Here is a 25,646-nt window from a genome sequence, read left to right on the forward strand (position 1 = left end):
TCGTTTTCGTATTGTGTACAAGCATGCAAAGACCAGTCTAAAACGCTCACAAGCAAATCGTACGCATTTTTTTACAACCTCTTAAGCGTGCTTAGGAAACCTAAAATATTTTATACTGGTTTGCTAAACGCAGAAAGGCGACAAAAATATATAGACACGCGAATGTTACCTAATCATATAAGCAGTACCATGCATCAAGCAGCCTTCACAAGCTGGCATGCAACCGTTTCCAAGAATTCCGCGTAATAATTGTTATAATTTGCGCATGGCAACGCGTTCATACCAGGCAAAGCTCACAATTATGTCAGCCTCAGATCTAAAATTTTAGTATGCTCCATGCTCGACATGCGACATGAAAATACTCGAGGTCTCACAGCAACCGTAACGCAAATTCTTTATTCCGATTGTGGTCCACGAAAACCGCGCTACTTGGAGCGAAGTTAAACAACAGCACCAATACAGCGTGTAATACATGCACTGAGGGTAAGCGTTGTCCGCTCGCACGGCTATGCACGGCTCAATATGCAGTAGCGGTACGTAGGAACGTAGGTCGTCTTTTTGAAGCGAAAAGCTTTACTACGCGGGTCAGAGCTGAGCTTAGCGAGAGCCGAACTGGTGAATTATGCGCATGCGCGAAACCGAGTGACATCACGCGCCGCGCAGGTGGTCGCTTCTCGCCGCTCCCGCAGCCGTCGCCTACTCCGTCGCCTGACTTTCGGCGCAGCCGCGCGGTACTGCGAATGTGCGTCGCCTCCTCGCTGTCGCTACAGCTGCGCACTTCGCCTCCTCGCCCACCGTTTGACCTTTCCTTGCAGCCGCGTGTTGAACGCGTCGCGGCCGGAAACCTTCCTCTCCGCATTCCTGCGGGCAGTTTTAACCGGGCCGATTCCCGTCTCCTCCTCCGCCTCCGTACAGGCAGTGTGTGGTCGGCCAAACGCCTCCACCGTTATCGTGGTGCTGTCAGTGCATTGTGCGCGAACTGCGACAGCCATGACCTCTAACCAAGCATAGCTGAAGCTTTTCGATTGCATATCCAGGCTTAACCAGAGCTAAGCCACTGCCTAATTTTTTTTCTCTTTCCTAATTCGGCCTCGGGCGCTTCTTTTATGAATGGCCGCACACTTGAACTTACGAGCAGTGGGGTCTCAGCACACTGCACAGCAAATGAAAGCACAAAGTGATGGTTTCGGTGGCCTAAATGTTTGGTCGTGCGGCTATGTTGTGCACTTACCCTCGCAGATTTTCGAAGATCGAAACCTTTCTTGCTATATCGGCTATCTCGCGCTGGCGAACGGGCGCGAACAGCTGTATTGCGTCCTTGTGCAGTTAGATTCCGTGAAGCTCGTTAACGATCGCATCCCACACCTTTAACTCTCCGTCGCAATTCTTACAGTCAACAAAACAGCACGCATTTTCTCTGTCTTCTCAAATCTTTGTAGGAAGAACATATCGGCAGCCACCCGCGACATTTCGAGGGCTGCGTCGAGGCGTACACGCCGGCGACTTATGAGGCCCGTAATGGCGCCGTGTTCCCAGCGCACCTGTGGCGCCATCTGGTCTCAAAAGGAAGAACTGCGCGCTGTAAACGGTCTAGAGAGCGGTGTTAGCAGGAGAGGTTATCTGCGGTACGTGCCACATCGGTCTGCTCTGCGTATGCCTGGCCGTTGCCTACCAACGGAGAGGCGCGCTGTTCTTGCTCTCTCTCGTTCCCATCTCTCCTGCTGGCGCAACGCGAAGTGCAGGAGAGCATTGCCGGACCCGACGGCGGCAGCTATTCGCGCGGGGCGGCGCCGCTTGAGCGCTTGAGTCCGGCTGTGGAGGTGTAGTGTTCTAGAATGAAGGGGAGACGAGACCGGCTGCATCTCCTGAATGTAGCGCCCTCAGGCGCACATGTATAGCGCGGGTACGGCTCCAATTCTCCCATGACGCGTTCTGCGTGAGCACGCAAAACAATTCGAACAAAAGAAAAAATTAAGACAGCACAAGCATCCGCGCTGATCACTTTATGAACACTGGCAGACCTAAGGCAAATGGGCCTGTTTCCTTACCAAATCTACTGGCACTTCGGCTGTTTTGCACTTTATTTCTTTGCAGTGGTATCGGGTGTGCAATAGAATGAGGGCAGGCTGCTGACCATTGTCTATAAGAATTCAGAGTATATCTCTAGATTTATTTCTTGCTAACGCATCACTGCACACGGAAGATCTCATATTCGAGGACATGGTGTCAGCAATCGGCAAGCTCAGAAAGACAGAAAGCTGTATCAAGGCAAAGTTTACACAATACTTTTCAGTGTTGCATATGAATGTCAATAATTGTTCAATCACCGTCAGTATTGAAATCTGAAAGCAATATGTAATGCACGTAGGTTAAAATATGCACTGGTAGTGCAGAAATAAATGAATACATGACACAACCATTACAGCAACTTATAACACATAATTACAAGAAAAAAAAAGAGAATTAAATACTGGTACGCCTGTCAGCTCCAGTGAATTGCAACGCGCAACAGCAATTGACTTCAAGCAACACTGTTAATGGAGTGAACGGAAAGGAAGAAAACAAAAAGCCGATCGAATATTTAGAGAGAACGCCCAAGGTGGAGTAGATTTGTAAGAGGGAGTAATTACTCCTTACTTTTTATCCTTCAAGTACAAAGTTTCTAAGAAAGCTGTATAGCTTTCCTTCGTAGCCGTATGGCTGAGCTTAGGTGTAATTATTTCTCTATTACAAACTAAAAGTTGTGCCTCCATATTCTTTAGAGGACTATGCAGACCGCTAGTACGTAATCTTGCACAGACTTTAGCAGTACGCACCAACAAAGAATATTGCACACTTGTTTACAGCAAATAACATTGCGGAAAGGTGAAGAAAAACAAAATCATGGGATCAAGCAATGCATGGTGTGACAGCTAGGTGCGGGTGAACGTAGTAAATGGAGCACGAAAGAGAATGAGAACGTGCATATACCAAAAGACTTTCTGCCTGCCAGTACATATTCTACAAATTCTGACAGGCCGAACCAAGAAAAGATATCACATAAACTTAAATGGAGCTGAGAATATTTGACAGAAGGTTTAGCAAATTGTAAAAACATTGGCATGTAGGAACTGTGAAGGGTGCATATTCAAAATATGGGTTTATTTATTTCGGCATTTTGCTCAAGAGCGTCAAACGTTTCCCGTAGGCTTACAATTCACAACAAAGGTGACTTGTAACTTTCCCTCATAATTTCTGCCTTTCTGTGCACCCTTCCCAGCGAGGACCAGTGCTCCTTCTGGGGTGGATGGTCCTTGTGCAATCGCAGTTTCTTCAGTTCAACTCCATTTGTTGGTGGTGCTGAAGATCCTTTTCTTTTTTTTCCTTTAGCCCCAGAGCACCCTTTTGTTGGTGAGCCTGTGACAGCAATTCCATTGCTTGTGCTCGCATTTTCTTCAGCGAGGATTCTTACCTCTTGTAATGTGCCAAATACTTGCTGCAACACTGTGCCATCATGAATGTAGTGCAATGAAGACTATACGCGCTCGGTTTAAGCCCTTATCTTCGATTTGAAATAGCGCCTACGTTGTTCAGATGTCTTCTGCAAACTACACTGAAGCTGTTCAGTGGCTACATCAGTTGGCGCTTCAATGTCTTCTGTGTCAACAAGTGTGCATCCTATGGCAGCATGGGCCGTCATGTTCGGCCCTTCCCTGTATCCCTCAGGCCGACATGACAAGTCCCACCCTTCAACAAGCAGAAAAACAGCAGCAAAGTGTTTACATGTCAATTTCGACTTTATGAAGTCGAAGCATGTACAGCTTGGGGTACTGAAGTGAACTTCATGAAAGCCCCTACTCTGATTGACACAACGAATGACAAAAGTTCCTTCTTCACTGCCAACTTTCACATCCTCGGATCTTTAATCAGGTGCTCGTGCGAGCCGTTCTATAATGTGCTTTGCTACAACAGGGGAACTCACATGAAGGAACTAAGGCACATTCTGATGATGCAGGCGATAAGAAGGTGAAACACTAAAATTTGCCGGCAGGAATTGTACCTCTTTTTCTGGAAAAAAAAAATTCGATCATGACTATCAAAACACCTTGCAGGCTATGGCGACCGCTATTTCCAGCTAAGTAGGTGTGGAGCTCCTTGTCTTTTGATTTTGTTCCGTTGCTTGTCTCCAAAGGGAGGTCGGACCTCTATGCCTTCCCCCACATTTATTTTATTGAAAGCGAATTAGTGCGTACATAGGCTTGCAACTTCTCATTTTTCTTTCATTGTGGCGACTCCTTCAAGGTGTCAATTGCTTTTGTTACGTCATCTCCATTCGCGCTGACTGCTACTTCCCTCAGCATTTTCTTAACAACGTCAATATCTTGCACTTCATTTTCTTTTTTTTTTTTTGAAAGCCACCTGTGCCAAGATTGCTCCCTGTGAAAGTCACACAAGACTGGCCGGCTGCTCGGGAAGGCAGTAGAAAGTACACTAATCTCAGCTTGGCTATAGCCTACCATCCAATACTTCGCACTCAGAGTTGGGTTCCAATTCTTGATGTTTCGTAACTCCTCAATGCAGTGAGCTGTTTCAAATTGCACAATAAAGGCACGTACAATAGCGTAGGAACTTGCAGTCTTCACAACTATCAGGAAGAGTGGAAGGGTGTAAGCGGTCGTTTTGTAGGTAGCATCAAGACATAACACATTATTCTCTTCACCAACTCCTTCATAAACTCAGTCTGAATGCAAAGTAGCAGCGTCTCCTCATATTCCTGTGCCACACTTTCCGAAGTATCACAGTCGGGTAGTACAGCCTGTAGTTCCCTTTGCTCTTCCAAATCATTTTCCACTGACTTGACATGGTAGGCTTGAAAAAAACATCTTGTTCCTGGTGCTTTCTTTGTCATCTGCTCTATGTACATTTCCATATTATGTTGATCAACTGAACTAAATCTATCCTTACGAAGAGCCTTCTGGATTTGGTTCTTTATGTCTGTATTTGTGCGGTAAAAATACCTGCATGTCGTCGGGGTGCATTGCTTGTTTGAAAACAGAACATCTCGAATAAAAAACCTTAGACAGCTCTCAACCGCTTTTACAGATGCCGCACCTTGCTGTACCAGCTCGCAAATATTCTTGGACACTCCTGAGTTTATCTGCTGTGCGTAGCCTGCACAGCGAGCATCAATATCATGGTTGCAGTGGCTTTCTCTGTCGGACAGACTTACATAGAAGCAGTGTTGGTGCAGCACAGATTTACCACTACCTTCTTCTTGCAATGCCTACCTCAGTCGGGATATGACTTCCTTTTAAGCTGTTTCGTGCTGCCATTTGGTACATTGCTCTGAGACGTTGATCTAAAAACAATAGGCAAAGAGCACATAATAAGTGTCATCCCAATTGTCTGGTTTTAAAAGTTGGCTAAAGGAATGAGAATCTTCTTTTAATGATAGAGAATACAGGTATTTGAGACATCAAAGCATGCAATGCAATTAAAACACGTGGGCAATAAAAAGCCGTCTCATGATATTACTATCGTTACTGAGCAATACTCTCAAAACTTAACAGCAAAATAATTCTAAACATGCAATATTCTACAGCTCTAGCTGTATTTTTTGGATATCTATGCATAGCCAAACACCATTTACCTTTGTACAAATGCTGCAGTTTTATGCTATTGACTGTACATTTTTTGAAATGCTTGTCGAGAGATACTTCCATCAGTTTCATCAAACACTAAGATCTTTTAGGAAGGACCACAGTGCCAATAAATAAAAAGTTGTAGATAGCAAGAATGAATAGTATTGCCAAAAAAACATAGAAACTTCATTATATAGATGCACGCATTCAGAGCATTAGAAATGAGAACTGCCTGTGAAACTGAAAAACATGTTTCACAGCAAAGAATAAAATATATTTGTACGAAACACTTATTGGATCTTGTAACATGCCCTACCACACATACTAAATGAAATTTATGCACTGACTATTTTTATGACGAAATTAGAAGGCGCCGACCAAAAGAAAGGATAAGATGACGTTTCGGCTCCCCCACGGGAGCCTTGTTCACAATAAGCTCATTGTGAACAAGGCTCCCGTGGGGGAGCCGAAACGTCATCTCATCCTTTCTTTTGGTCGGCGCCTTCTAATTTCGTCATGTACCATCCCGACCAGACGGGTTTCCGTCAAACACTAGACTTCAAGACTATTTTTTAAAAAAGAAGTTAGTTTATATCTATATACTCGGACACAGCTTTCTGTGGCTACGCAGTCATGGCTACTTGCGGGTGCGCTTTCCTCACAGAGTTATCTACATCATGTATTTCATGCATATCATGCTTTGTGATGTTTTGGTTTGGTTTTATGCTGTTTAACACCACAAAGCAACCCAGACTATCAGGGACGCCGTAGTGAAGGGCTCCGGAAATTTCGACCACCTGGGGTTGTTTAACGTGCAGTGACATCGCACAGTACACGGGAATCTAGAATTTCACCTCCATCGAAATTCGACTGCCGCGGCCGGGATCCAACCCGCGTCTTTCGAGCCAGCAGCCAAGTGCCACAACCACTGAGCCACCGCGGCGGCTGTGATGGTTTCAGTTTCAGTCCTGCCTTTACATTGAATTGCTAGTTTCGACCCACCAACTACGCAGAAATGTGCCCCTTTACTTTACCGATGGCCTATGTGTACGGAAATTCCTGACTAATTGGTAGCCCGCATATCATATCTGTTTTTAAAAACAAGCACATAGCGAACGTGCACAGAAGCTGGCACGGAGACCGAGCAGCGACGGCCCATATACGTTTCGTGGGATTCTCGATAGGCAGCGCAGTAATATGTAGGTGCACAGCATATTGTACTAACGTTAAAATGCTCTATATTAACTCTGTCCTGGATGCTATTTTAGGATAATCTTGATGAAACAAAAATGCGTATTTCAGAATCGTATAATATTGCAGAGCATGATCCGTGAAATTTCTGGAGGGACCATATTGTGGTGCGTGTCGGCTCTGTAGCTTTGACTTCATAGGCACAGAAAGTTGTCTCCGAGTTTAGGAAGTAATATACCTCTTCTCACTAAGCATTCCTTGGCATATCAAGCTAGCTGCACATTAATAAAGCAATAAAGTGTGCAGTAATGTTCACAAACTGAATATTAAGGCGGAAGTCTTTAATGTCTCATCGTTGTAAGCAGCAGTTGTCGACAGAAAATGTCACGCTTTTCAGTTGGTGGAAACGGTCGTGACGTCACAGTGCGCGAATTTCAAACGGGGCCAATTGCACTTTGGCTAGTAACCATACAACCAATTGAAGGGATCGTATAGTGATGCTCCAAGTAAGTGGGACTGAGATTAGTTAATTGCTTAATTGCCCAATTAGCCTAATTAGCTTTACTAGTCAGGCCATATAAATAAATAAATAAAAGCGATTAAGAAATTGGTCGAGCTCAGGAATCGAACCCCGGTCTGCGGCGTGAGAGACGAGCACGCTATCCACTCCGCCATGCCAGCTCGATGGTTCGGAATGAACAAAGGCGCGTCTAGTGAATACGGTGTCTTCACATACTGCCATCCTCCTCCCTACCCTTCCGGCGAGGTTTAGGTGTCCACCGAGATATGAGAGACAGATACATTTCCTTTCCTCAAAAAACAATTTACCGACGAGTGAGGCGTACAACCGAATGGGCGATGGCGTTCTATGGACTCCTTGGCAGCCTTGCAAGATGCTGTCGCGTTCCACTCTTAGGGGCGAAGCTTAACATCTTAACCACACATCAGTGACCTCACTTTAGGTCAAAAAAATTCAACCCCCCCCCTGAATTTTGACGGGTGTCCACCGAGATATGTGAAACAGTTACTGTGTAATTTCCTTTCCACAAATACAATTTTCATTTTCTTCATTACGGCTCCTCTTTATCTATCTTTTTTCACTCCCACCTCCCTTTCTCTACGGTGCGGTTCAGGTGTCCACCGATATGACAGAGAATTACTGCGCCATTTCCTTTCCTCAAAAAGCGTTGCGTTCAAAGGGCAAGGCATCGCGCCGAACGGGTGGTGGCGTTCCGTGGACTCCCTGGCCGCTGTCGCGTCCCACTCCTAAAGGCGCAGCTTAAGCGTCATTAATTAGCAGTTAATTAGCATTCAGGCATTAATCAGTAATTAACAATTAATTAGTGATTTGCCATCACTTAGTAATTAGTACTCAAATATATGTGACGCCACCAGTGCCACAGAAACAGCGAAGGTGGTGCGGAAAACGCTTCCGCCTCTACCCACTTTAGACAGTCAAAGTGCCCCCTGAATTTTTTGCTTTATGCTGTAATTGGAAAAGCTAGAAAAGTTGTTATAGGATGAATAATTGTCACTGAAACATGTTTCAAATTACGGATTGTCAAAATACTCGCGGTCAGTATGCCGTCATTTTGGTCAGTTTGAAACGGGCACATTTTCGCACTCGAAGAGGAGCAAAAATTGTCTGACTGCAAAGCCAATGCATTCACAAAAATATATATCGTGGTGCATATCATAAGCCACAATTTGCTTGAATTCCAAGCATTTAACGCAGACTAGCTTTACTTAGTGAATGCCTCCCATGTAGCTCCAAACATTGCCCTAAATTTATGAATTAAAGCATCAATGCAGAAAGGAAGGAAGCTTTATCGAAAAAAAAGCATAATTTAGCCAGCATCTAAAATTCCCGTCATCTCAATACCTCTAAGTTCGTTAATGACCTATTTGTCTCCACAAATTAACATTATTTTCATGCCCGCTAAACTGATAAAGCGAAAGGCCATGCTGAAGTCATATAATTTCAAGCCTTGTACCTTTGAAAATTTGATGCAGCTAAAAAGAAATGCAGTTGTTATCATTGACGTTGATATTTCCCGGCCTCTGGTTTGGTTTTATTGCGGTTTAACGACCCGAAGCAACTCAGGCTATGAGGGATGCCGTAGTGCCAAGGGCTCAAGAGATTTTGACCACCTGGGGTTCTTTAACGTGCACTGACATCGCACAGCACACGCGCCTCTGGAATTTTGCCTTCATCAAAATTCAGCCGCTGCGGCCGCTATATAACCCGCGTCTTTCGGGTCAGCAGCCGAGCGCCGTAACCACTGAGCCACCGCGGCGGGGCAAGGGCCTCTGTTAAATACATCAGTCTCAAACCCGGCAACCGATATACAAGCCTATATGAGTTTTGTTTACTTCGAATTCCGGGTGCATCTCTACTTGCTTCACGTGCATCGTTGCACTACAGCCCTTTTTCTTAGTTCCTTTTAGCCGCATCTTTTTTCGCTGGAAGGTGGCCGCCGACCAGTCCGTGTTTTTCTCCTTTTGAATTGAATGAGATATACTCTCCGCGTATGCCCATGCTCCGCGTATGCCCACGCCGTTCCATGGCGACAAATTTGAGGATGTTGAGGACTGGTTGACCAACTACGACCGGGTCGCTGCGTTTAATACGTTGGACGAGGAGCGAAAGTTGTGGAACATTTATTTTTCACTTGAAGACGCCGCCAAGATGTGGTTCGAAAACCACGAGACTACCATGACCACCTGGCAAGATTTCCGGCAAAAGCTGCTCAGCACATTCGGCAACGACGCAAGAAAAGAGGTGGCTCAACTGATTCTACAGTCCCGAGCGCAGCGGCCCAATGAGAGCGTCGCCATGTTCGTAGAAGAAATGACTCGGCTTTTCAACCGCACGGATCCGTCCATGTCGGAGGCAAAGAAGGTGCGCCATCTTATGCGTGGCGTTAAAGAACAGATCTTCGTCGGCATTGTACGTGACCCTCCATGTGCTGTGGCTGATTTTAAGAAGGAGGCGACAAGTATGGAGCGTGCCCTACAACATCGATTCGTACAATTTGATCGTTCTGCGAACATCACTGCTGTGGACTTCCGCTTGCCGATGAACGGCAACGAGAGTGGCGCCCTTCGCGAGCTTGTCCGAAGCATCGTACGTGAAGAACTGCAAAAGCCGCCCTTCCTCGACCAACACCCGCTTGTTGTAGGCATCTCGGATGTTATCCGTGAAGAGCTCCGGCAAGCAGTGCCATCAATGCCATCCCCCCAGCCGCCTGCGCCGCACGTCATGTCCTACAGCGACGTGTTGCGTACCCCTGCGCCAGCACAGCCGGCACCCTACAGGCCCACTCCTCTCGTCCGTCCGGCACCCCGACATCCAGCTCCGGCTGATGCGCCCGACACTCGACCGCCCGTTCGCAAAGCACACGTGTGGCGTACGCCGAACAATCTACCTCTGTGCTTCCTCTGCGGCGAAGCCGGACACGTACTGCGCCACTGTCCATACCGTCAGATGGGCTTGCGCGGATTCTCACCGGATACCCCTCGGCCGCGCTATGGTGAACGACCTCGGGACATCGACCAGTACCTCAGCGCCAACGTCCCACCTGCGTCCCCACCGCGACGACAGTCCAGGTCGCCATCGCCGCGACAGTTTTCCCCCAACCGGCGTACTTCCTTCAGGCAGTCCCCAAGTCCACGCCGGGAAAACTGAGGACGGCGACTCTCGGAGGTAGAGCCGCCGTCGACGAGCGCTACGACCAACATCCTCCATTCGCCGATTCGATCAAACATTCCGACCTCCGACCCCCCGCACCGACCAGCAGTGCGACCACTTTCCAACGATCGCCGCAGTTTTCCTCCAACGCACCCAATCGACGCACCGAACGACCAACGAGTCCGACGACCTCCCGACGATTACAGAAGCTTACCTTCGACGCCGCAATTCGACGCACTGAACGACCCGTCAGTCCGACGATCCGTGATACGGCGCACTTCGTCGACGGTGAGCTTCTGTCCGCTGAGATACCGATCGTCGTTGACAACCACCATACGACTGCCCTTGTAGATACCGGCGCTGATTTTTGCGTTATGAGTCGTGGCCTTGCTACAATCCTGCGCAAAGTCCTCACTCCTTGGCACGGCGCGCCGATAAGGACAGCCGGAGGGCATGTGCTGACGCCGCTAGGAGTGTGGTCCGCCCGAGTCGAGATTCGCCACGTAACTTTCTCTTGTTGCTTTGCTGTGCTGGCGGAGCGCTCCAAGCACCTGATCCTCGGTCTTGATTTTCTTCGAGAAAACGGCGCAATCATCGACCTCCGTGACCTCATGGTGACTTTTTCGACCTAGCGCGCAGTTTCCGACGACTACACAGCAGACAGGCCACTTTTCCGGGTATGCGATGATCATGTCACACTACCTCCACGCACCAGCATGTTTGTTACAGTGCACTGCGACAACCCTCCCGCCCTTCAAGGCCTCGCGGTAATGAATGTGAATTTATTGTTGAGCCTACAAGTCTGCGTCGCTCGTGGGGTCTTTTCCTTGAGTAATAAGCGAACTGAACTGCTTTTAACGAACTTTAGCGCCAAATACCGCCATTTACCGCAAGGGGCAGCCATCCCTTACTTTGATGAACTCGGCGAGCCCTCAGCCCACTGCGCCCTATCGTTGCTCAACAAGAACCCTCCCGAGAGCACTGGCCATACCGTTCGAACTGACGTGAATCCTGCTTTGCCTTTTGACCGGAAACGCCGCCTTCAAGCAATTCTTGATTCTAACCATGACTGCTTTGCCGTCACCTCCAAGGTGAGACAGACGTCAGTGGCAAAGCATCGTATTATAGTTGACCCACCGAACGCCCTATCCGCCAACACCCCTACCGAGTGTCGACTAAGGAACGCGAGGCTGTTCGGGCGCAAGTTGATGAAATGCTTGGCGATGATGTGATCCAACCGTCCACAAGCCCATGGGCCTCGCCTGTTGTGCTGGTCGCTAAAAAGGATGGAACACTCAGATTCTGCGTCGACTACAGGAGGCTGAACAAAATTACAAAAAAAGACGTCTACCCACTGCCTCGAATCGACGACTCGTTCGACCGACTCCGCCATGCCCGATACTTTTCGTCGCTCGATCTACGCAGTGGCTATTGGCAGATCGAAGTCGATTAATGTGATCGTGAAAAGACGGCGTTCATTACTCCTGACGGCCTATACGAATTTAAGGTGCTTCCCTTTGGTTTGTGCTACGCCCCCGCGACCTTCCAAAGAATGATGGACACTTCCCTAGACGGCCTCAAATGGCAGACGTGCCTCGTCTACCTTGACGACGTCGTCATTTTCTCTGCGACTTACGACGAGCATCTCAAGCGCTTGACGGCCGTCCTAAATGCCATCCGCGCGGCCGGCCTCTCACTGAAACCGGAAAAATGCCACTTTGCATTCCAACAGCTGAAGTTTCTGGGCCATGTCGTCAGCTCTGAGGGTATTAGCCCTGATCCACAGAAGACGGCTGCCGTAGCTGCTTTCCCGACTCCTACTGATAAAAGTTCGGTTCGACGGTTCTTGGGCCTCTGCGCATATTACAGACGCTTTGTCCATGACTTCTCCCAAATAGCCGAACCACTGACTCGTCTAACAAAGGACGACCAACCTTTCATCTGGGCCGACGAGCAGCAAAGGGCTTTCGAGGAGCTTCGCACACGCCTTCAAACAACGCCCATACTTGGCCACTTCGACGAGGAGGCGGATACAGCATTGCATACCGACGCCAGTAACGTTGGCCTCGAAGCAGTTCTCGTTCAGTGACAAGATGGTGCTGAGCGGGTCATCGCTTACGCCAGTCGCACCCTCTCTCGTGCCGAAGCGAATTATTCTACTACCGAAAAGGAGTGCCTTGCAGTTTTGTGGGCGGTGACAAAATTTCGGCCGTATTTGTATGGTCGGCCGTTTAGAGTGGTCAGTGATCACCACTCTCTCTGCTGGCTAGCAAACCTTAAAGATCCTTCTGGCCGGTTAGCCCGCTGGAGTCTCCGCTTGCAGGAGTTCGACGTCACTATTGTGTACAAGTCCGGCAAGAAACACAGTGACGCTGACTGTCTATCCCGAGCCCCTATCCCGTGTTCATCGCTTGAAACAGATGACTCCGTTTTTCTCGGCGTTTTCACGACGCCTGATCTCGCTCAACAACAGCGAGATGACACTGAACTGCGGCCCCTCATCGATTACCTCGAGGGAACCGCCTCATTGCCACCTCGCCTTTTTACGCGTGGCCTGTCGTCGTTCTGCTTGCGGGACGGCCACACAGAAGCAGGTAGGCAAGTTTATATTTGCCACAACGTCCAAGCGCCAGCGGAAACGGCCCGGCCGGCTAACCGACTAGCGAGCAAGCTCTCGCGCGAAGAAGAGCGCGTGCCAGCCTCCTGAGCGCGACTACTAGGCGGCGCCAGTAATGCGTTGCGGCATTATCCTCCATCGACGAAAACGCAAGACCATGCCTCAACTACCACGACAACAACGACGACGACGACGCGGCCAGAGTCGAAGCTTTTACCACCGTCCAGAGAAGTAACGTCGGAGTACGCCCACCGCAGCCTCACTGCTCGACGAAACCGAGATCGTACACCGAAGACCACGTGTAATACAAAAACGCGAACAAGTGACCTTGAAGTTATGGTCGACGGTCATGCGGTTACTGCCTTTGTCGACACGGGAGCTGACTGCTCCGTTATGAGCGGGCCACTCGCTGTCCGACTCGGTAAAGTGACAACAACTTGGGAATTCCGGCTGATCCGCACCGCAAGTGGTAGGTAACCTTATTACGCCGTCAGGACGCTGCACCGCGAGAGTTAGAGTAAATGGGCGAACCTATGCTACAAACTTCCTGGTCCTAGAGAAATGCTCGGGAGATTTGATTTTGGGAATGGACTTCCTGATAGAACATTGGGCGATCGTCGACCTTCCATCAAAGCCGATCAAGCTTTCCACAGACAAAGCCATATCTGCAGCGACGACAGCGACTCATCACGTTTCCTTAAACGTCCTTGACGAAGCATTCTGCGTTTCGCCCTGATCAAGTGCCGTCGCCTGCATATGTACTGGAGACATCGAAACTGCCGAAGGCTTCGTCGAGGGGAACACCCAGTTACTCATGGATCGAGGACTGGGCGTCGCAAGGGGAGTCGCCCAAATCCGGACTGGCCAAGCTCAAATGCTGCTAACGAACTTCACCGAAGAGTACCGGCATCTAAACAAATGCACGAAGATTGCTTTTCATGACGAGCTGGCAGACATCAGAGACATATTTGTCCTCCCCGACCAACCCGTAGAACCATCTGACCAAGGCCAGCAACCCAGGTTTGATATCAACCCAGCATTACCCCCGGAGCAGACAAGACCAAATACGCAGTCTTCTTCAAAGATACAGCGATTGCTTTTCATCGGCATCGAATGTGCGACGAACCGGACTTGCCAAGCACCGCATTGCTACAGACGAGCGTGCCCGACCACTGCGGCAGAGCCCCTACCGCGTATCGCCGCTGGAACGCCTAGCCATCCGCAAGCAAGTAGAGGAAATGCTACGTGACGACGTCATCCAGCCATCGAGGAGCCCCTGGGCAGCACCAGTCGTCCTAGTGAAAAACAAAGACGGCACCCTTCGCTTCTGTGTCGATTACCGCCGCCTGAATAGCATTACGAAGAAGGATGTCTGCCCCCTCCCTCGCATCGATGACACATTGGACCGGCTGTGCAGCGCTAAGTACTTCTCATGGATGCACCTGAGGATAGCGTACTGGCAAATTGAAGTCGACGAAAGAGATCGCGAGAAGACTCCGTTCATCACGCCAGACGGACTCTTCGTGTTCAAGGTGATGCCGTTCGGTCTCTGCTCTGCCCCAGCGACGTTCCAGCGAGTAATAGATACGGTGCTCGCAAGCTTGAAGTGGCAAATTTGTCTAGTCTACTTAGATGACGTTGTTTTTTTCTCTAAGCTTTGAAGACCATCCAAGAAGGCTTCGGACAGTGCTGGAAATAATCAAGTCTTCAGGACTAAGACTGAAACTAGAGAAGTGCCACATCGCTTACGAAGAGCTGCTGTTCCTTCGTCACGTCGTAAGCCAGGATAGAGTTCGCCCAGACCCTCAGAAGACGGCTGCGAACGCAGAGTTTCCACAGCCTAATGACAAGAAAGCTATACGCAGATTCCTTGGATTGTGCGCTTATTACCGGCGATTCGTCAAGAACTTTTCGCGCATCGCTGAACCTTTGACCAAACTTACCAAGGCTGACGTGCCGTTTAAGCCGCAAGTGGAAGCTTTCACAGAGCTGAAACACCGCTTAGAGACCCCGCCTGTGCTTGGACACTTTGGTAAAAACACCGAAACCGAAATTTATGCCGATTCAAGAAGTGTGGGCTTAGGAGCGGTCCTCGTTCAGAAAAATGGCAGAGAGGAGAAAGTTATCGCGTACGCTAGCCGTTCACTGTCGAGAGCAGAAGCCAACTATTCGACGACCGAGGAAGAATGTCTCGCCATTATTTGGGATACGGCCAAATTTCGCCCCTACCTATACGGACGACCATTCAACGTTGTGAGCGATCACCATGCTCTGTGCTGTCTGGCCAATTTGAAAGATCCCTCCGGCCGCCTTGCTCGTTGGAGCCTGCGTATTCTAGAAATCGACATACCTGCAGTCTACAAATCTGGCCGCAAGCATTCCGATGCAGACTGCTCATCGCGAGCCCCCGTAGACGCAGCACCGGAAGAAAAAGACGACGACGCTTTCTTAGGACCGGTAAGCGCCAGCAGCTTCGCGCAGCAGTAGCGCTCGGATCCTGAGTTGCAACGCCTATTTGATTATTTGAAAGGCAAGACGCATCGCCTCCCCGAGGGATCAAGCGCCAACTGTCCTCCTTCGTCTTTCAGAATAATGTCCTCCTGAAGAAGAACTTTGCGCCCAACAGGACAGTGCATCTTCTTGTCGTGCCCAAAAATCTCAGGCAAGAAATTATGCAGGCATGTCATGATGAGCCCACTGCAGGGTATCTCGGCATAGCTCGCACGTTGCACCGCATCCAGGAGAAGTACTATTGGCCGCGGCTAGCTGCCGACGTTTCCCATTACGTGAAAACGTGCCATGAGTGTCAGCGACACAAAACGCTTTCGATTAGACCAGCCGGACTCCTGATCCACTCACCACCTCCAACTAAGCCCTACCAGCAAATAGGGATGGACCTCCTCGGCCCCTTTCCGACTTCATCATCAGGAAACAAGTGGATCAACGTGGCCACCGACTACATGACCCGTTACGCCGGAGCAAAAGCGTTGCCTAATGGTACCGCAACAGAAGTCGCAAAAATTTTCGTTGAACGAATTATCCTGCGACACGGCGCCCCCGAAGTACTCATCACAGACAGAGTTACGGCGTTCACAGCGGAGCTGACACAAGCCATCTTACACTACTGTCAGACAAGCCATCGGAGGACAACTGCCTATCATCCGCAATTCAACGGAGTCACAGAGCGTCTGAACAAAACCATCGCAGACATGCTCTCCATGTATACATCGACGCCGAACACAAGACATGGGACACCATTCTGCCCTACGTGATCTTCGCCTATAACACTGCCGTCTAGGAGACAACCAGGTCTACCCCATTCGAGCTTGTATGCGGCAGGAAGCCCAAGACAACACTCGACGCAATGCTCCCGCACGTTTCCGACGAAGACAACCTCGACGTCGCCGCCTACCTTCATCGTGCCGAGGAAGCCCGAAGACTTGCGCGGCTTCGCATTCAAGACCAGCAGCACACCGACGCCCGACGCTTCAATACGCGCCGACGAGACACGCATTACAAGCCAGGTGATCGTGTTTGGATATGGACACCAATTCGCCGCCGTGGATTTTGTGAAAAGTTGCTGCGACGCTACTTTGGCCCGTATAGGTTTCTCCGCCGCATTGGTGGCCTATACTATGAAGTCATCCCCGACGGCACGACAGCATCTCAGCGACGACGCACACGCCCGGAAGTCGTACATGTAGTAAGCCTTAAGCCCTATAATGAACGCTAAAGGACTTAAAGATTGCATTCTCCATGTTCATTTGCATTTTTAAAGCATCGAGCCGATGCTTCTTTGAGAGGGGAGTAATGCCACGTATCTTTTTAGTGTCCGTTCGTTCGCGCTCAAGGCCACAGGAAAGGGGTGTTATCATTTTTGTTTTTGACGCGAGAAGCGGCCGGACTAATCTCGATAGATCACAGGCATGAAGAGCAGCATCTACGTTTTTCTAGATTACTGTAGATGACCTTGACCTGTTATCTCGAAGTTTCCTTGGTTGCTTTAAATTGAGCTATGGCGCGAGCTGCGGGCATTCGTAGTTCGACGACTGACGAGCACGTTTGTTGCTTACGCCACCACCGAGTGACTCAGTTCTTTTTCGGGCGCAAGTCAGCCGAAATAAAGAGCTTCGTTACCAAGACTCGTTGGCGTCTTCCTGACCACTGGACTGCCGTCACTACAACGTGACAATAGTAATGATATTGATCAGCGTGGACTGGTGCGGATGTATGCTATGCGCTGTTTGCTCGCTTTGTCGCAGTGATATATGGCTGAGGAGAAGGCATGCCATCGTGAATGCGCATAAGCAGGATTTCGTGCGGCAAGCCCAACTTCCACACTTTGCTTTGCAAGAGATATATGCGTGCAGTTCTATTATCTAATAAGGGCGTAATTACTCACTGGCATCCACCCGAGCGCAGCCTTACGGCTACGAAGGAAAGCTATACAGCTTTCTGAGATACTTGGTAGTTAAAGTTCTTTATTTAACTACGAAGTTTCTGAGAAAGCTGTATAGCTTTCCTGTGTCGCCCTAAGGCTGTGCTCGAGTGGATGTCAGTGAGTAATTACTCCCTTATTACAAATCTAATCCACATTGGCGGATTGCCCTAAACCTTTGACCAACTTCTATTATCTGTATCGTCTCCAAGCTGTATCCCCTTTTTAAGATGCCCCATATAGTAACATCACCATGTACAAATGTTACCTACGGGAGTCCTGAATTCTGGACCTTGTGAGATCTCGTGAAAAGAGGCAACCTTTGTCCACGATCTGGACGACTTTGAACGGCACATCTTCGTTCACAACAACATGCCCACGCTTAATGCTAAACAGCAGCCTGCCTGCGCAGATACAAAAAATTAGGGGCACACTAAAGCTCCGTTAAGGGTATGATGCAGCAGCATTTCACACACATGGACAGTGTTTTTTAGTTTTCTATGTATTGTTCATTTTACAATTGTTTTAATTTTTCATTAATCAATTACACAAGATCTACATAACATCATCAAGCATTGGCTTTCCAATCTGAGCATTTTGGCACCTTTGAACCTTTTTGTCCAATTTTTTTTTAATTTCTTTAATTCATCACTTACAATGATTTTATTAGCTCGTCATCGTTTACCACACACCAATGAATCATCAACCGCTATGCAGCCGAAAATAAGCGTGATACGATCGTTGTTACGCAGCGCCCCATTATTGTCGGCGCGCGGTGCCGATAACTCCGACGCCGACGGCTTTTCGGCCGGACGACCTGTGTAATAAACTTGTAAATAAACCACGGGTTTATTTACGGGCGTGCGGGTTGTACGCCGCCAACGAACGAACATACCTTTTGGTTTGACGGAGTGCTCTGTATAGAAGCACATATTGGTCGAGGCAAGGTCCATTAACAGCTGTTCATGTACCTCCCTGGAGTCTGCATAGCCGATCAAGGTGTTCCCACACTTTTTCAAGTCCTGCAGTTGCATGCTTAAACTTGAGGGGCCGCCGGCACGACAGTCTCCATGGCGCTCCGTGCCACAGGTAAAGTGGCGCAAAACACCTCGCTGCGTCTCGGCCACACGCCTGTTCCCGCCTGTCTCCGTTGCTAGGCAACGGCCAGGCATGCGCAGAGCAGACCCATGTGGAATGTACTGCAAAGAATTCCCCTTTCAGCGCTCTGTACTATCCTCTCCTTCTTCTTCCTGTTTTGTGTTTTGTGCTGCTGATACTTATGGATCGCTACTCACCAGCCCGGCAGATGGTGATATTACGCTGCAGGTTTGGAGTCCGCTGTCGCTATTCTGTGTAGAATCCCATGCGAATGCACTTCATTATAATATATTTTGTTGACAAAGAACGTACATGCTTTTTTTTCTATTCTTAGACCAAGATTTGATGTTCGCGAGTACCCGATTATCAACCAAGACAAAACAAAACCAGGCCCAGACCATGGAATGGAAATACGCCTAAACCTGCCACCCTCCACCGACCCCGACGAGGTGTACACGATTTACATCAAGTACTACAAGAATCACATCACGGTCGACACAGGAGCGGGGATCGATGTGGTTTCCCACCAGATGTACCAACCCAAGCGCTACCACGTTAGAGGCATGGATCTTTACAGCATGATAGTGGTAAGTCTTTGGCGACAAGCGAAGGCAATCCATTTGTGCTGGGCTTGCTGTACGATTCGCGGCATTGATGCTATTTATGCGAGTAAAGCGCTTACAGCTTTCGACGTATGTTCTTCGTAAAATGTGCAGGGCTATAGCAAGAGGCACTAAAAAACACTTTCCCTCACCGATATCATAGATGCATTCTCCAACCACAACAGGATCTCACAGTGAACTTTTTATCTAATGCTTATTTTTTCTTATGACCACGATAAAGGTGCTTTAGTGGACTGCATTATTCAAAGAAAGGAGAACAAGAATGCATAATTTATGCTCCATAAAACGCATTAAATATTAATAAATAAAAAATAAGCAAAAATTGAAAACAAAGCCTTTAGCGCGCAGATAGCCGGATGTCTTAAAATCTACGCGGCATTGAATGTTCCAGCCATCATCACTCCTTTTACGCCTGTAGACGATGGCCGTCACGGTGACTTCGCTGGATGTGTCCTTTTCTGGCTACCTTCCTGGACCATTGCTCCCTTGCACGAGTGCAGTACTTCGCCCACTACATCACCACTTCCTCTGGATATAAACGGACGGCAGCAGCTAGCACCTTCCAGCAGTCGTGTGAGCATCATCGTTCTGCGGTTGTTTGACACCATACCCTTGTTCGTGCAGATAGCCGGATATCTCCAAATCTTCGCAGCATCGCAGTTCCACACATCATCACTCCGTTTATTCCTGTAGATGATGGCCGTCATGGTGACTCCGCTGAATGTGTCCTTTTCTGGCTACCTTCCTGGACCATTGCTCCCTTGCACAAGTGCAGCACTTCGCCTACGACATCACCACTTGCTCTGGATATAAACGAAACCCAGCAGCCCGCACCTTCCAGCAGTCGTGTGCGCATCATCGTTCTGCGGTTGTTTGACACCATACCCTTGTTCGTGCAGATAGCCGGATATCTCCAAATCTTCGCAGCATCGCAGTTCCACACATCATCACTCCGTTTACTCCTGTAGATGATGGCCGTCATGGTGACTCCGCTGAATGTGTCCTTTTCTGGCTACCTTCCTGGACCATTGCTCCCTTGCACAAGTGCGGCACTTCGCCTACGTCATCACCACTTCCTCTGGATATAAACGGACGGCAGCAGCCAGCACCTTCCAGCAGTCGTGTGAGCATCATCGTTCTGTGATTGTTTGACACCATACCCTTGTTCTTGCAGATAGCCGGATATCTCCAAATGTTCGCAGCATCGCAGTTCCACACATCATCACTCCGTTTACTCCTGTAGATGATGGCCGTCATGGCGACTCCGCTGAATGTGTCCTTTTTCTGGCTACCTTCCTGGACCATTGCTCCCTTGCACAAGTGCAGCACTTCGCCTACGATATCACCACTTGCTCCGGATATAAACGAACGCCAGCAGCCCGCATCTTCCAGCCGTCGTGTGAGCATCATCGTTCTGCGGTTGTTTGACACCATACCCTTGTTCGTGCAGATAGCCGGATATCTCCAAACCTTCGCAGCATCGCAGTTCCACACATCATCACTCCGTTTACTCCTGTAGATGATGGCCGTCACGGTGACTTCGCTGAATGTGTCCTTTTCTAGCTACCTTCCTGGACCATTGCTCCCTTGCACGAGTGCAGCACTTCGCCTACGACATCACCACTTGCTCTGGATATAAACGAACGCCAGCAGCCCGCACCTTCCAGCAGTCGTGTGCGCATCATCGTTCTGCGGTTGTTTGACGCCATACCCTTGTTCGTGCAGACAGCCGGATATCTTCAAAATCTTCGCAGCATGGAAGTTCCACACATCATCACTCCGTTTACTCCTGCAGATGATGGCCGTCATTGTGACTCCGCTGGATGTGACCCTTTCTGGCTACCTTCCTGGACCATTGCTAACTAGCACAAGTGCAGCACTTCGCCCACGACATCACCACTTCCTCTGGATATAAACGGACGCCAGCCGCCAGCACCTTCCAGCAGTCGTGTGAGCATCATCGTTCTGCGGTTGTTTGACACCATACCCATGTTCGTGCAGACAGCCAGATATCTTCAAATCTTCGCAGCATCAAATCGCCCAGCCATCACAACTCCGTTTACGCTGTAGAGGATGGCCGTTACGTTGCCTGCGCTGGATGTGGCCTATTTTGGCAACCTTCCAGCAATATTGCTCCTTTGCGCAAATCTTCGCCTACGACATCACGACTTGCTCTGTTTATAAACAGTTGCCAGCAGCCCGCGCCCTACAAGAGTCGTGTGAACATTATCGTTCTGCGGTTGTTTGACGCCATACCCTTTTTCGTGTTGAAAGACGAATGTCTTCAAATCTAAGCGGTATCAAATCTTCCAGCCATCATCGCTGCGTTCACGCCTGTAGTTGACGGCCGTTATGGTGCCTCCACTGGATGTGTCCTGTTCTGGCAACTTTCCTGCACCACTGCTCCTTGCACAAGTAGAGCTCGTTGCCCACGACATCATCACTTCCTCTGGAAATAAACGGACGCAAGCAGCCCGCGCCTAGCACCAGGCGTGTGAACAGCATCGTTCTGTGATTGTTTGGCATCATGCCGCTGTTCATGCAGATAGCTGGATGTCTTCAGATCTGAGCTGTATCTAATCTTCTAGCCATCACCACTCGCTTTACGCCTGTAGAAGATGGTCGTCAATGTGACTGCACTGGATGTGACCTGTACTGCCAACGTTCTTGGATCACTGCTCCCTTGTATAAGTGGACCTCATCGCCTACGACATCATTATTTTTCCTCTGAATATACACGACGTCAGCAGCTCACGGCTTCCAGGGGTCGTTTGACGCCATGTGCTTGTTAATGCAGGGGAGTAATGACACTTGCATGATTGCTAGGAAATCTAGCAATTCCTGTCTTCTGGTGTTCCCTCGCCCACTGGAGGTATTAGGCTTGCTTGCGCTGTCATTTCGTGTCTGTGGTCAGATGCTCCTGCAGTGTGGAGGAGTAGAGCTTGATCCGGACCTTTTTCCGGTGGCTCTGTTGTTGCTACGCGCTCTAAAGGCAATGGATCTGATGAACCGCTAGAGAAAAAGCTCAATGATATGTTAACTTCATTAAGAAGCTGCAACCTACACACTGCTACAATGGAAATGGAGCAGCCATGTTTAGTTCCTTCCGTTACTGAAATAAAAGAAAGTTCGAGAACATTGAACAAGAGCATCTTTGATATTGATGTCAGGCACTCAGCTGTTGAAACTAAATCATCTGCCCCAGACATGGCTCAGTAAGAGGTGCTAACCCTGCATCGACTTGCTGATAACCTGGTTCGTCAAAATGGCATATTTCGGCTTGGTCAATCTGAGCTGGAAGGCAGCCAGTGGCGGGACAACCTACTGTTTTTCGGCTTTCGTGACAGGTCATCAGAAACAAGGGAATACATGAATAAAAAGCTGTTAAACATAATTTCTAGCTTCTTTAGGCCGGTGGTTATGAGGAATCAATTTAAACGTGCTCAGAAGATTGCAGAATTCCCGTACGAAAACGGGCATCCAGGTATCGTGAGGTTCTGTTCCTTTAAAACGAAGCAGCAAATCTTATCCAAATCATACTCATCATCATCAACCTCGCTAAACGTACTGCTGGGCAAATGCGTCTCTCATGTCTTTCAGTAAAACCTGTCCGTTGCCACCTGCGGCCATCGTATTTCCGCAAACTTCTTCGTCTCATCCACCCACCTAACTTTCTGCCACCCCCTTCTATGCTTTCCTTTTCTTGGAATGCAGTCCTTTACCCTCAGGGACCAGTGGTTATCTTGCCTTCAATATAGATGCCTGGCCCAGGCTAACTTCTTCCTGTTGATTCTGACTAGGATGACATTAACCCGCGTTGGTCCTCTCACTCACTCTGCCCGCTTCTGGTCTATTAACGTCACACCTAATCAACCAGTATCAGGTATAAAAGCCTCCCCGCAAGTGAAGGTTATTCGTTACAAACACTCCTCGCCAGGAAATGTTCCTTCATTGCGCAAGAAATCGGGACTCGCTTCACAAGCTTACTTACAAGAAACTGTACATTTACGGTGAATGCGACAGCTATTTCCCTGCTCGCGACTGCGCTTTCACGGAAAATAATCTTCCTCGATGTACTCCATTTCACGATAGTGTCTCTGCTCCCGTTACTCCAGGCTCACTGCACACTAAGCAGGATGATTGATCGGCTCCTTCTCCCGTCCACAATTGACAATCACGTCACGGCACCTTTGACCTGACCCCCGCAGGGGCATCTGCTACAAGCAGGTGTTGGTCAGTTGCGACACCACAGCTTCCTGAGGATCAGTATGGATATACCCGCAAGGTGGTGATGCTGAGCAGAGTTTCACCACGGATCCGAGCACCCGCGCTTAGCCGTGCGTGGCATCGCGGTGTCCGGGGAAAAGGGGACCCTGCCGATGCCGGGCGCTTAGACCATGAAAGCCCCTCGGCGGAGGCAACACATCACTTTGGTTCCACTTTCCTGTAGACGGCACCTCCTGCCTGACCCGACCGGGGCAAATCGGCTGTCGCCTTTTTCTCTCCTCCCCTCTATCTTTCACTTTCCTATTCCTTTCGCATAACTATTCTGTGTGCTACTAAATTCATTTTTTACTTTTCCTGGTGACAAGGGTTAACCTTGTGATGCCACTACCCTGAGTTGCCTCATATATGGTTATAGTTAAGGTGTACAGCTGGCGTGGGCAGTGCTTGTTTACAAGTACTTGTCCCATCCCCTTGTTAGGCTGTGTATTGGTTGTTTGGCACCCTAGCTGATAATGTACATATCCTGTGGCTCCCCTCCTTCATAAGACGATCGCCCCCTCAAGAGAGGGAAGACCGGTGTAACCAGGCAGTTTGCACGGAGAACAAACGAAGTCTTCCCGAAATATCACATGCTCCACAGCGAAGATTCTTAAAAACCAGCTAGGAAAATATAACTATTCAAAGTTGCGAAGTATATTAAAGATGCCTTGGGCCCCAGTTATAAGGTGACCAAAGTAGCTAGGAAGAATTTCTCCTATAAATACGCCACAATGTTCAGGTTCCTGAACTCTCCAACATTGTGGCATTTCGGCACATTCCTGTATCCGTCACACCCCACAGGTGTCTAAACAATGTCCATAGTGGGATCTCGGAAATAGACTTTCTAGCCAACACCGAAGAGGAAATTGTGGATGGCCTAGCGATCAAAATGTCACCAAAGGTGAGCGGGTCAAAATAACAAAGGATAACAAACAAATCCCAACTAATCACCTTGTACTTACTTTCACTTTTTGCACACTTCCCGACTCCACCGAAGTGTGGAACACCAAGATTGCCGTGAGACCTTACATTTCCAACCCCACAGACTGTTTCAATTGCCAAAAATTTAGCCATGGCTCCCGGAGTTGTCGGGGCCGCAAAACCTGCGCGAAATGTGCTTCAACATAACACGCCTCAGAAAACTGCAAAGCAGAGTGCCGCTGCGCTAACAGCGATGGCGAACACCTAGCCTACTCCGGCTCCTGCCCATCGTGGAAGACAGAAAAAGGGAAAATTTAATTTAAAGGGGCAAAAACACAAATCAGAACGATAAGCAATTTTCTCTCACTGTACATTTAAGCTTCGCCGATGTGGTGCGACAAGGTGGTCCATCACACCGGCCTCTGGCACCTGCCCAAACCTCGCGCAGTGAGGCTGCGGCGGAGCCATCCTCGCCCAAGGTTGAAGTCGCTGACACTACTCCACCACCTCCAAAGCAGGTCATGCTGCCTCTCGATGCAGCGGGCCTCAAGACCTCTTCCCACGAGGCGACGTCTGACTCAAAGACCTACGTGCAGTCTGCACGATCGTCCAGCGCATCTGAAGAGACGATGGACACGAGCCAGGGTAGCTCCGTGCCGTCGACGTCGCAGGTACGGCGGAACTCCCTGGATCGAAAAAAAGAGACAAGCCCCGCATCATGGGGCGCACGCAAACCAGGTTTCTCACTTCACACACACACAAAACAAGTTGGCATTGATAATAAACTGGAACTGCAGGGAACTTTTAAATAATTTAAATTAAATTAAAGCCAGTGGGCGTGTGAAGAGCATCGTCCACGGTTGCTTGACAGCATGCGTTTGTTCATGCAGATAGCGTGATATCTTCAGATCTACGTGGCATCTACCGCTCCAATAGACACCGCTTGGATTGCACCTGCACCTTATTGCTGTTTTGCTGACATGGCTTTATATGACCCGTCCTGGTAACCCTCTTGGACCGTGACTCTTTCGCAGAAGTTCAGCTCATGGCCCACGACATCACCATTTCCTCTCGATATAAAGGAACGCCAGCGGCCCGCGCTTTCCAGTGGGCGTGTGAACAGCATTGTGGTATGGTTGCTTGACCGCATGCGTTTGTTCATGCAGGTTAGTAATGATGT

The 25,646-nt window shown here is 49.0% G+C and overlaps 1 protein-coding gene across 1 annotated transcript in view; it reads left to right on the plus strand.

Annotated features, from left to right (window-relative positions):
- Positions 1-25,646, plus strand: part of LOC149337696 (uncharacterized) — a 327,912-nt gene that overhangs the window by 284,137 nt on the left and 18,129 nt on the right. The window contains exon 6 of the mRNA XM_089554495.1: positions 18,991-19,243. Coding sequence (XP_089410621.1) covers positions 18,991-19,243 — 253 coding nt within the window. The remainder of the gene's footprint in view (positions 1-18,990; positions 19,244-25,646) is intronic.

Source organism: Amblyomma mixtum, chromosome 7 (assembly GCF_055824585.1).
Source record: "Amblyomma mixtum isolate Tamu chromosome 7, ASM5582458v1, whole genome shotgun sequence".
Taxonomy (NCBI): Eukaryota; Metazoa; Arthropoda; class Arachnida; order Ixodida; family Ixodidae; genus Amblyomma; species Amblyomma mixtum.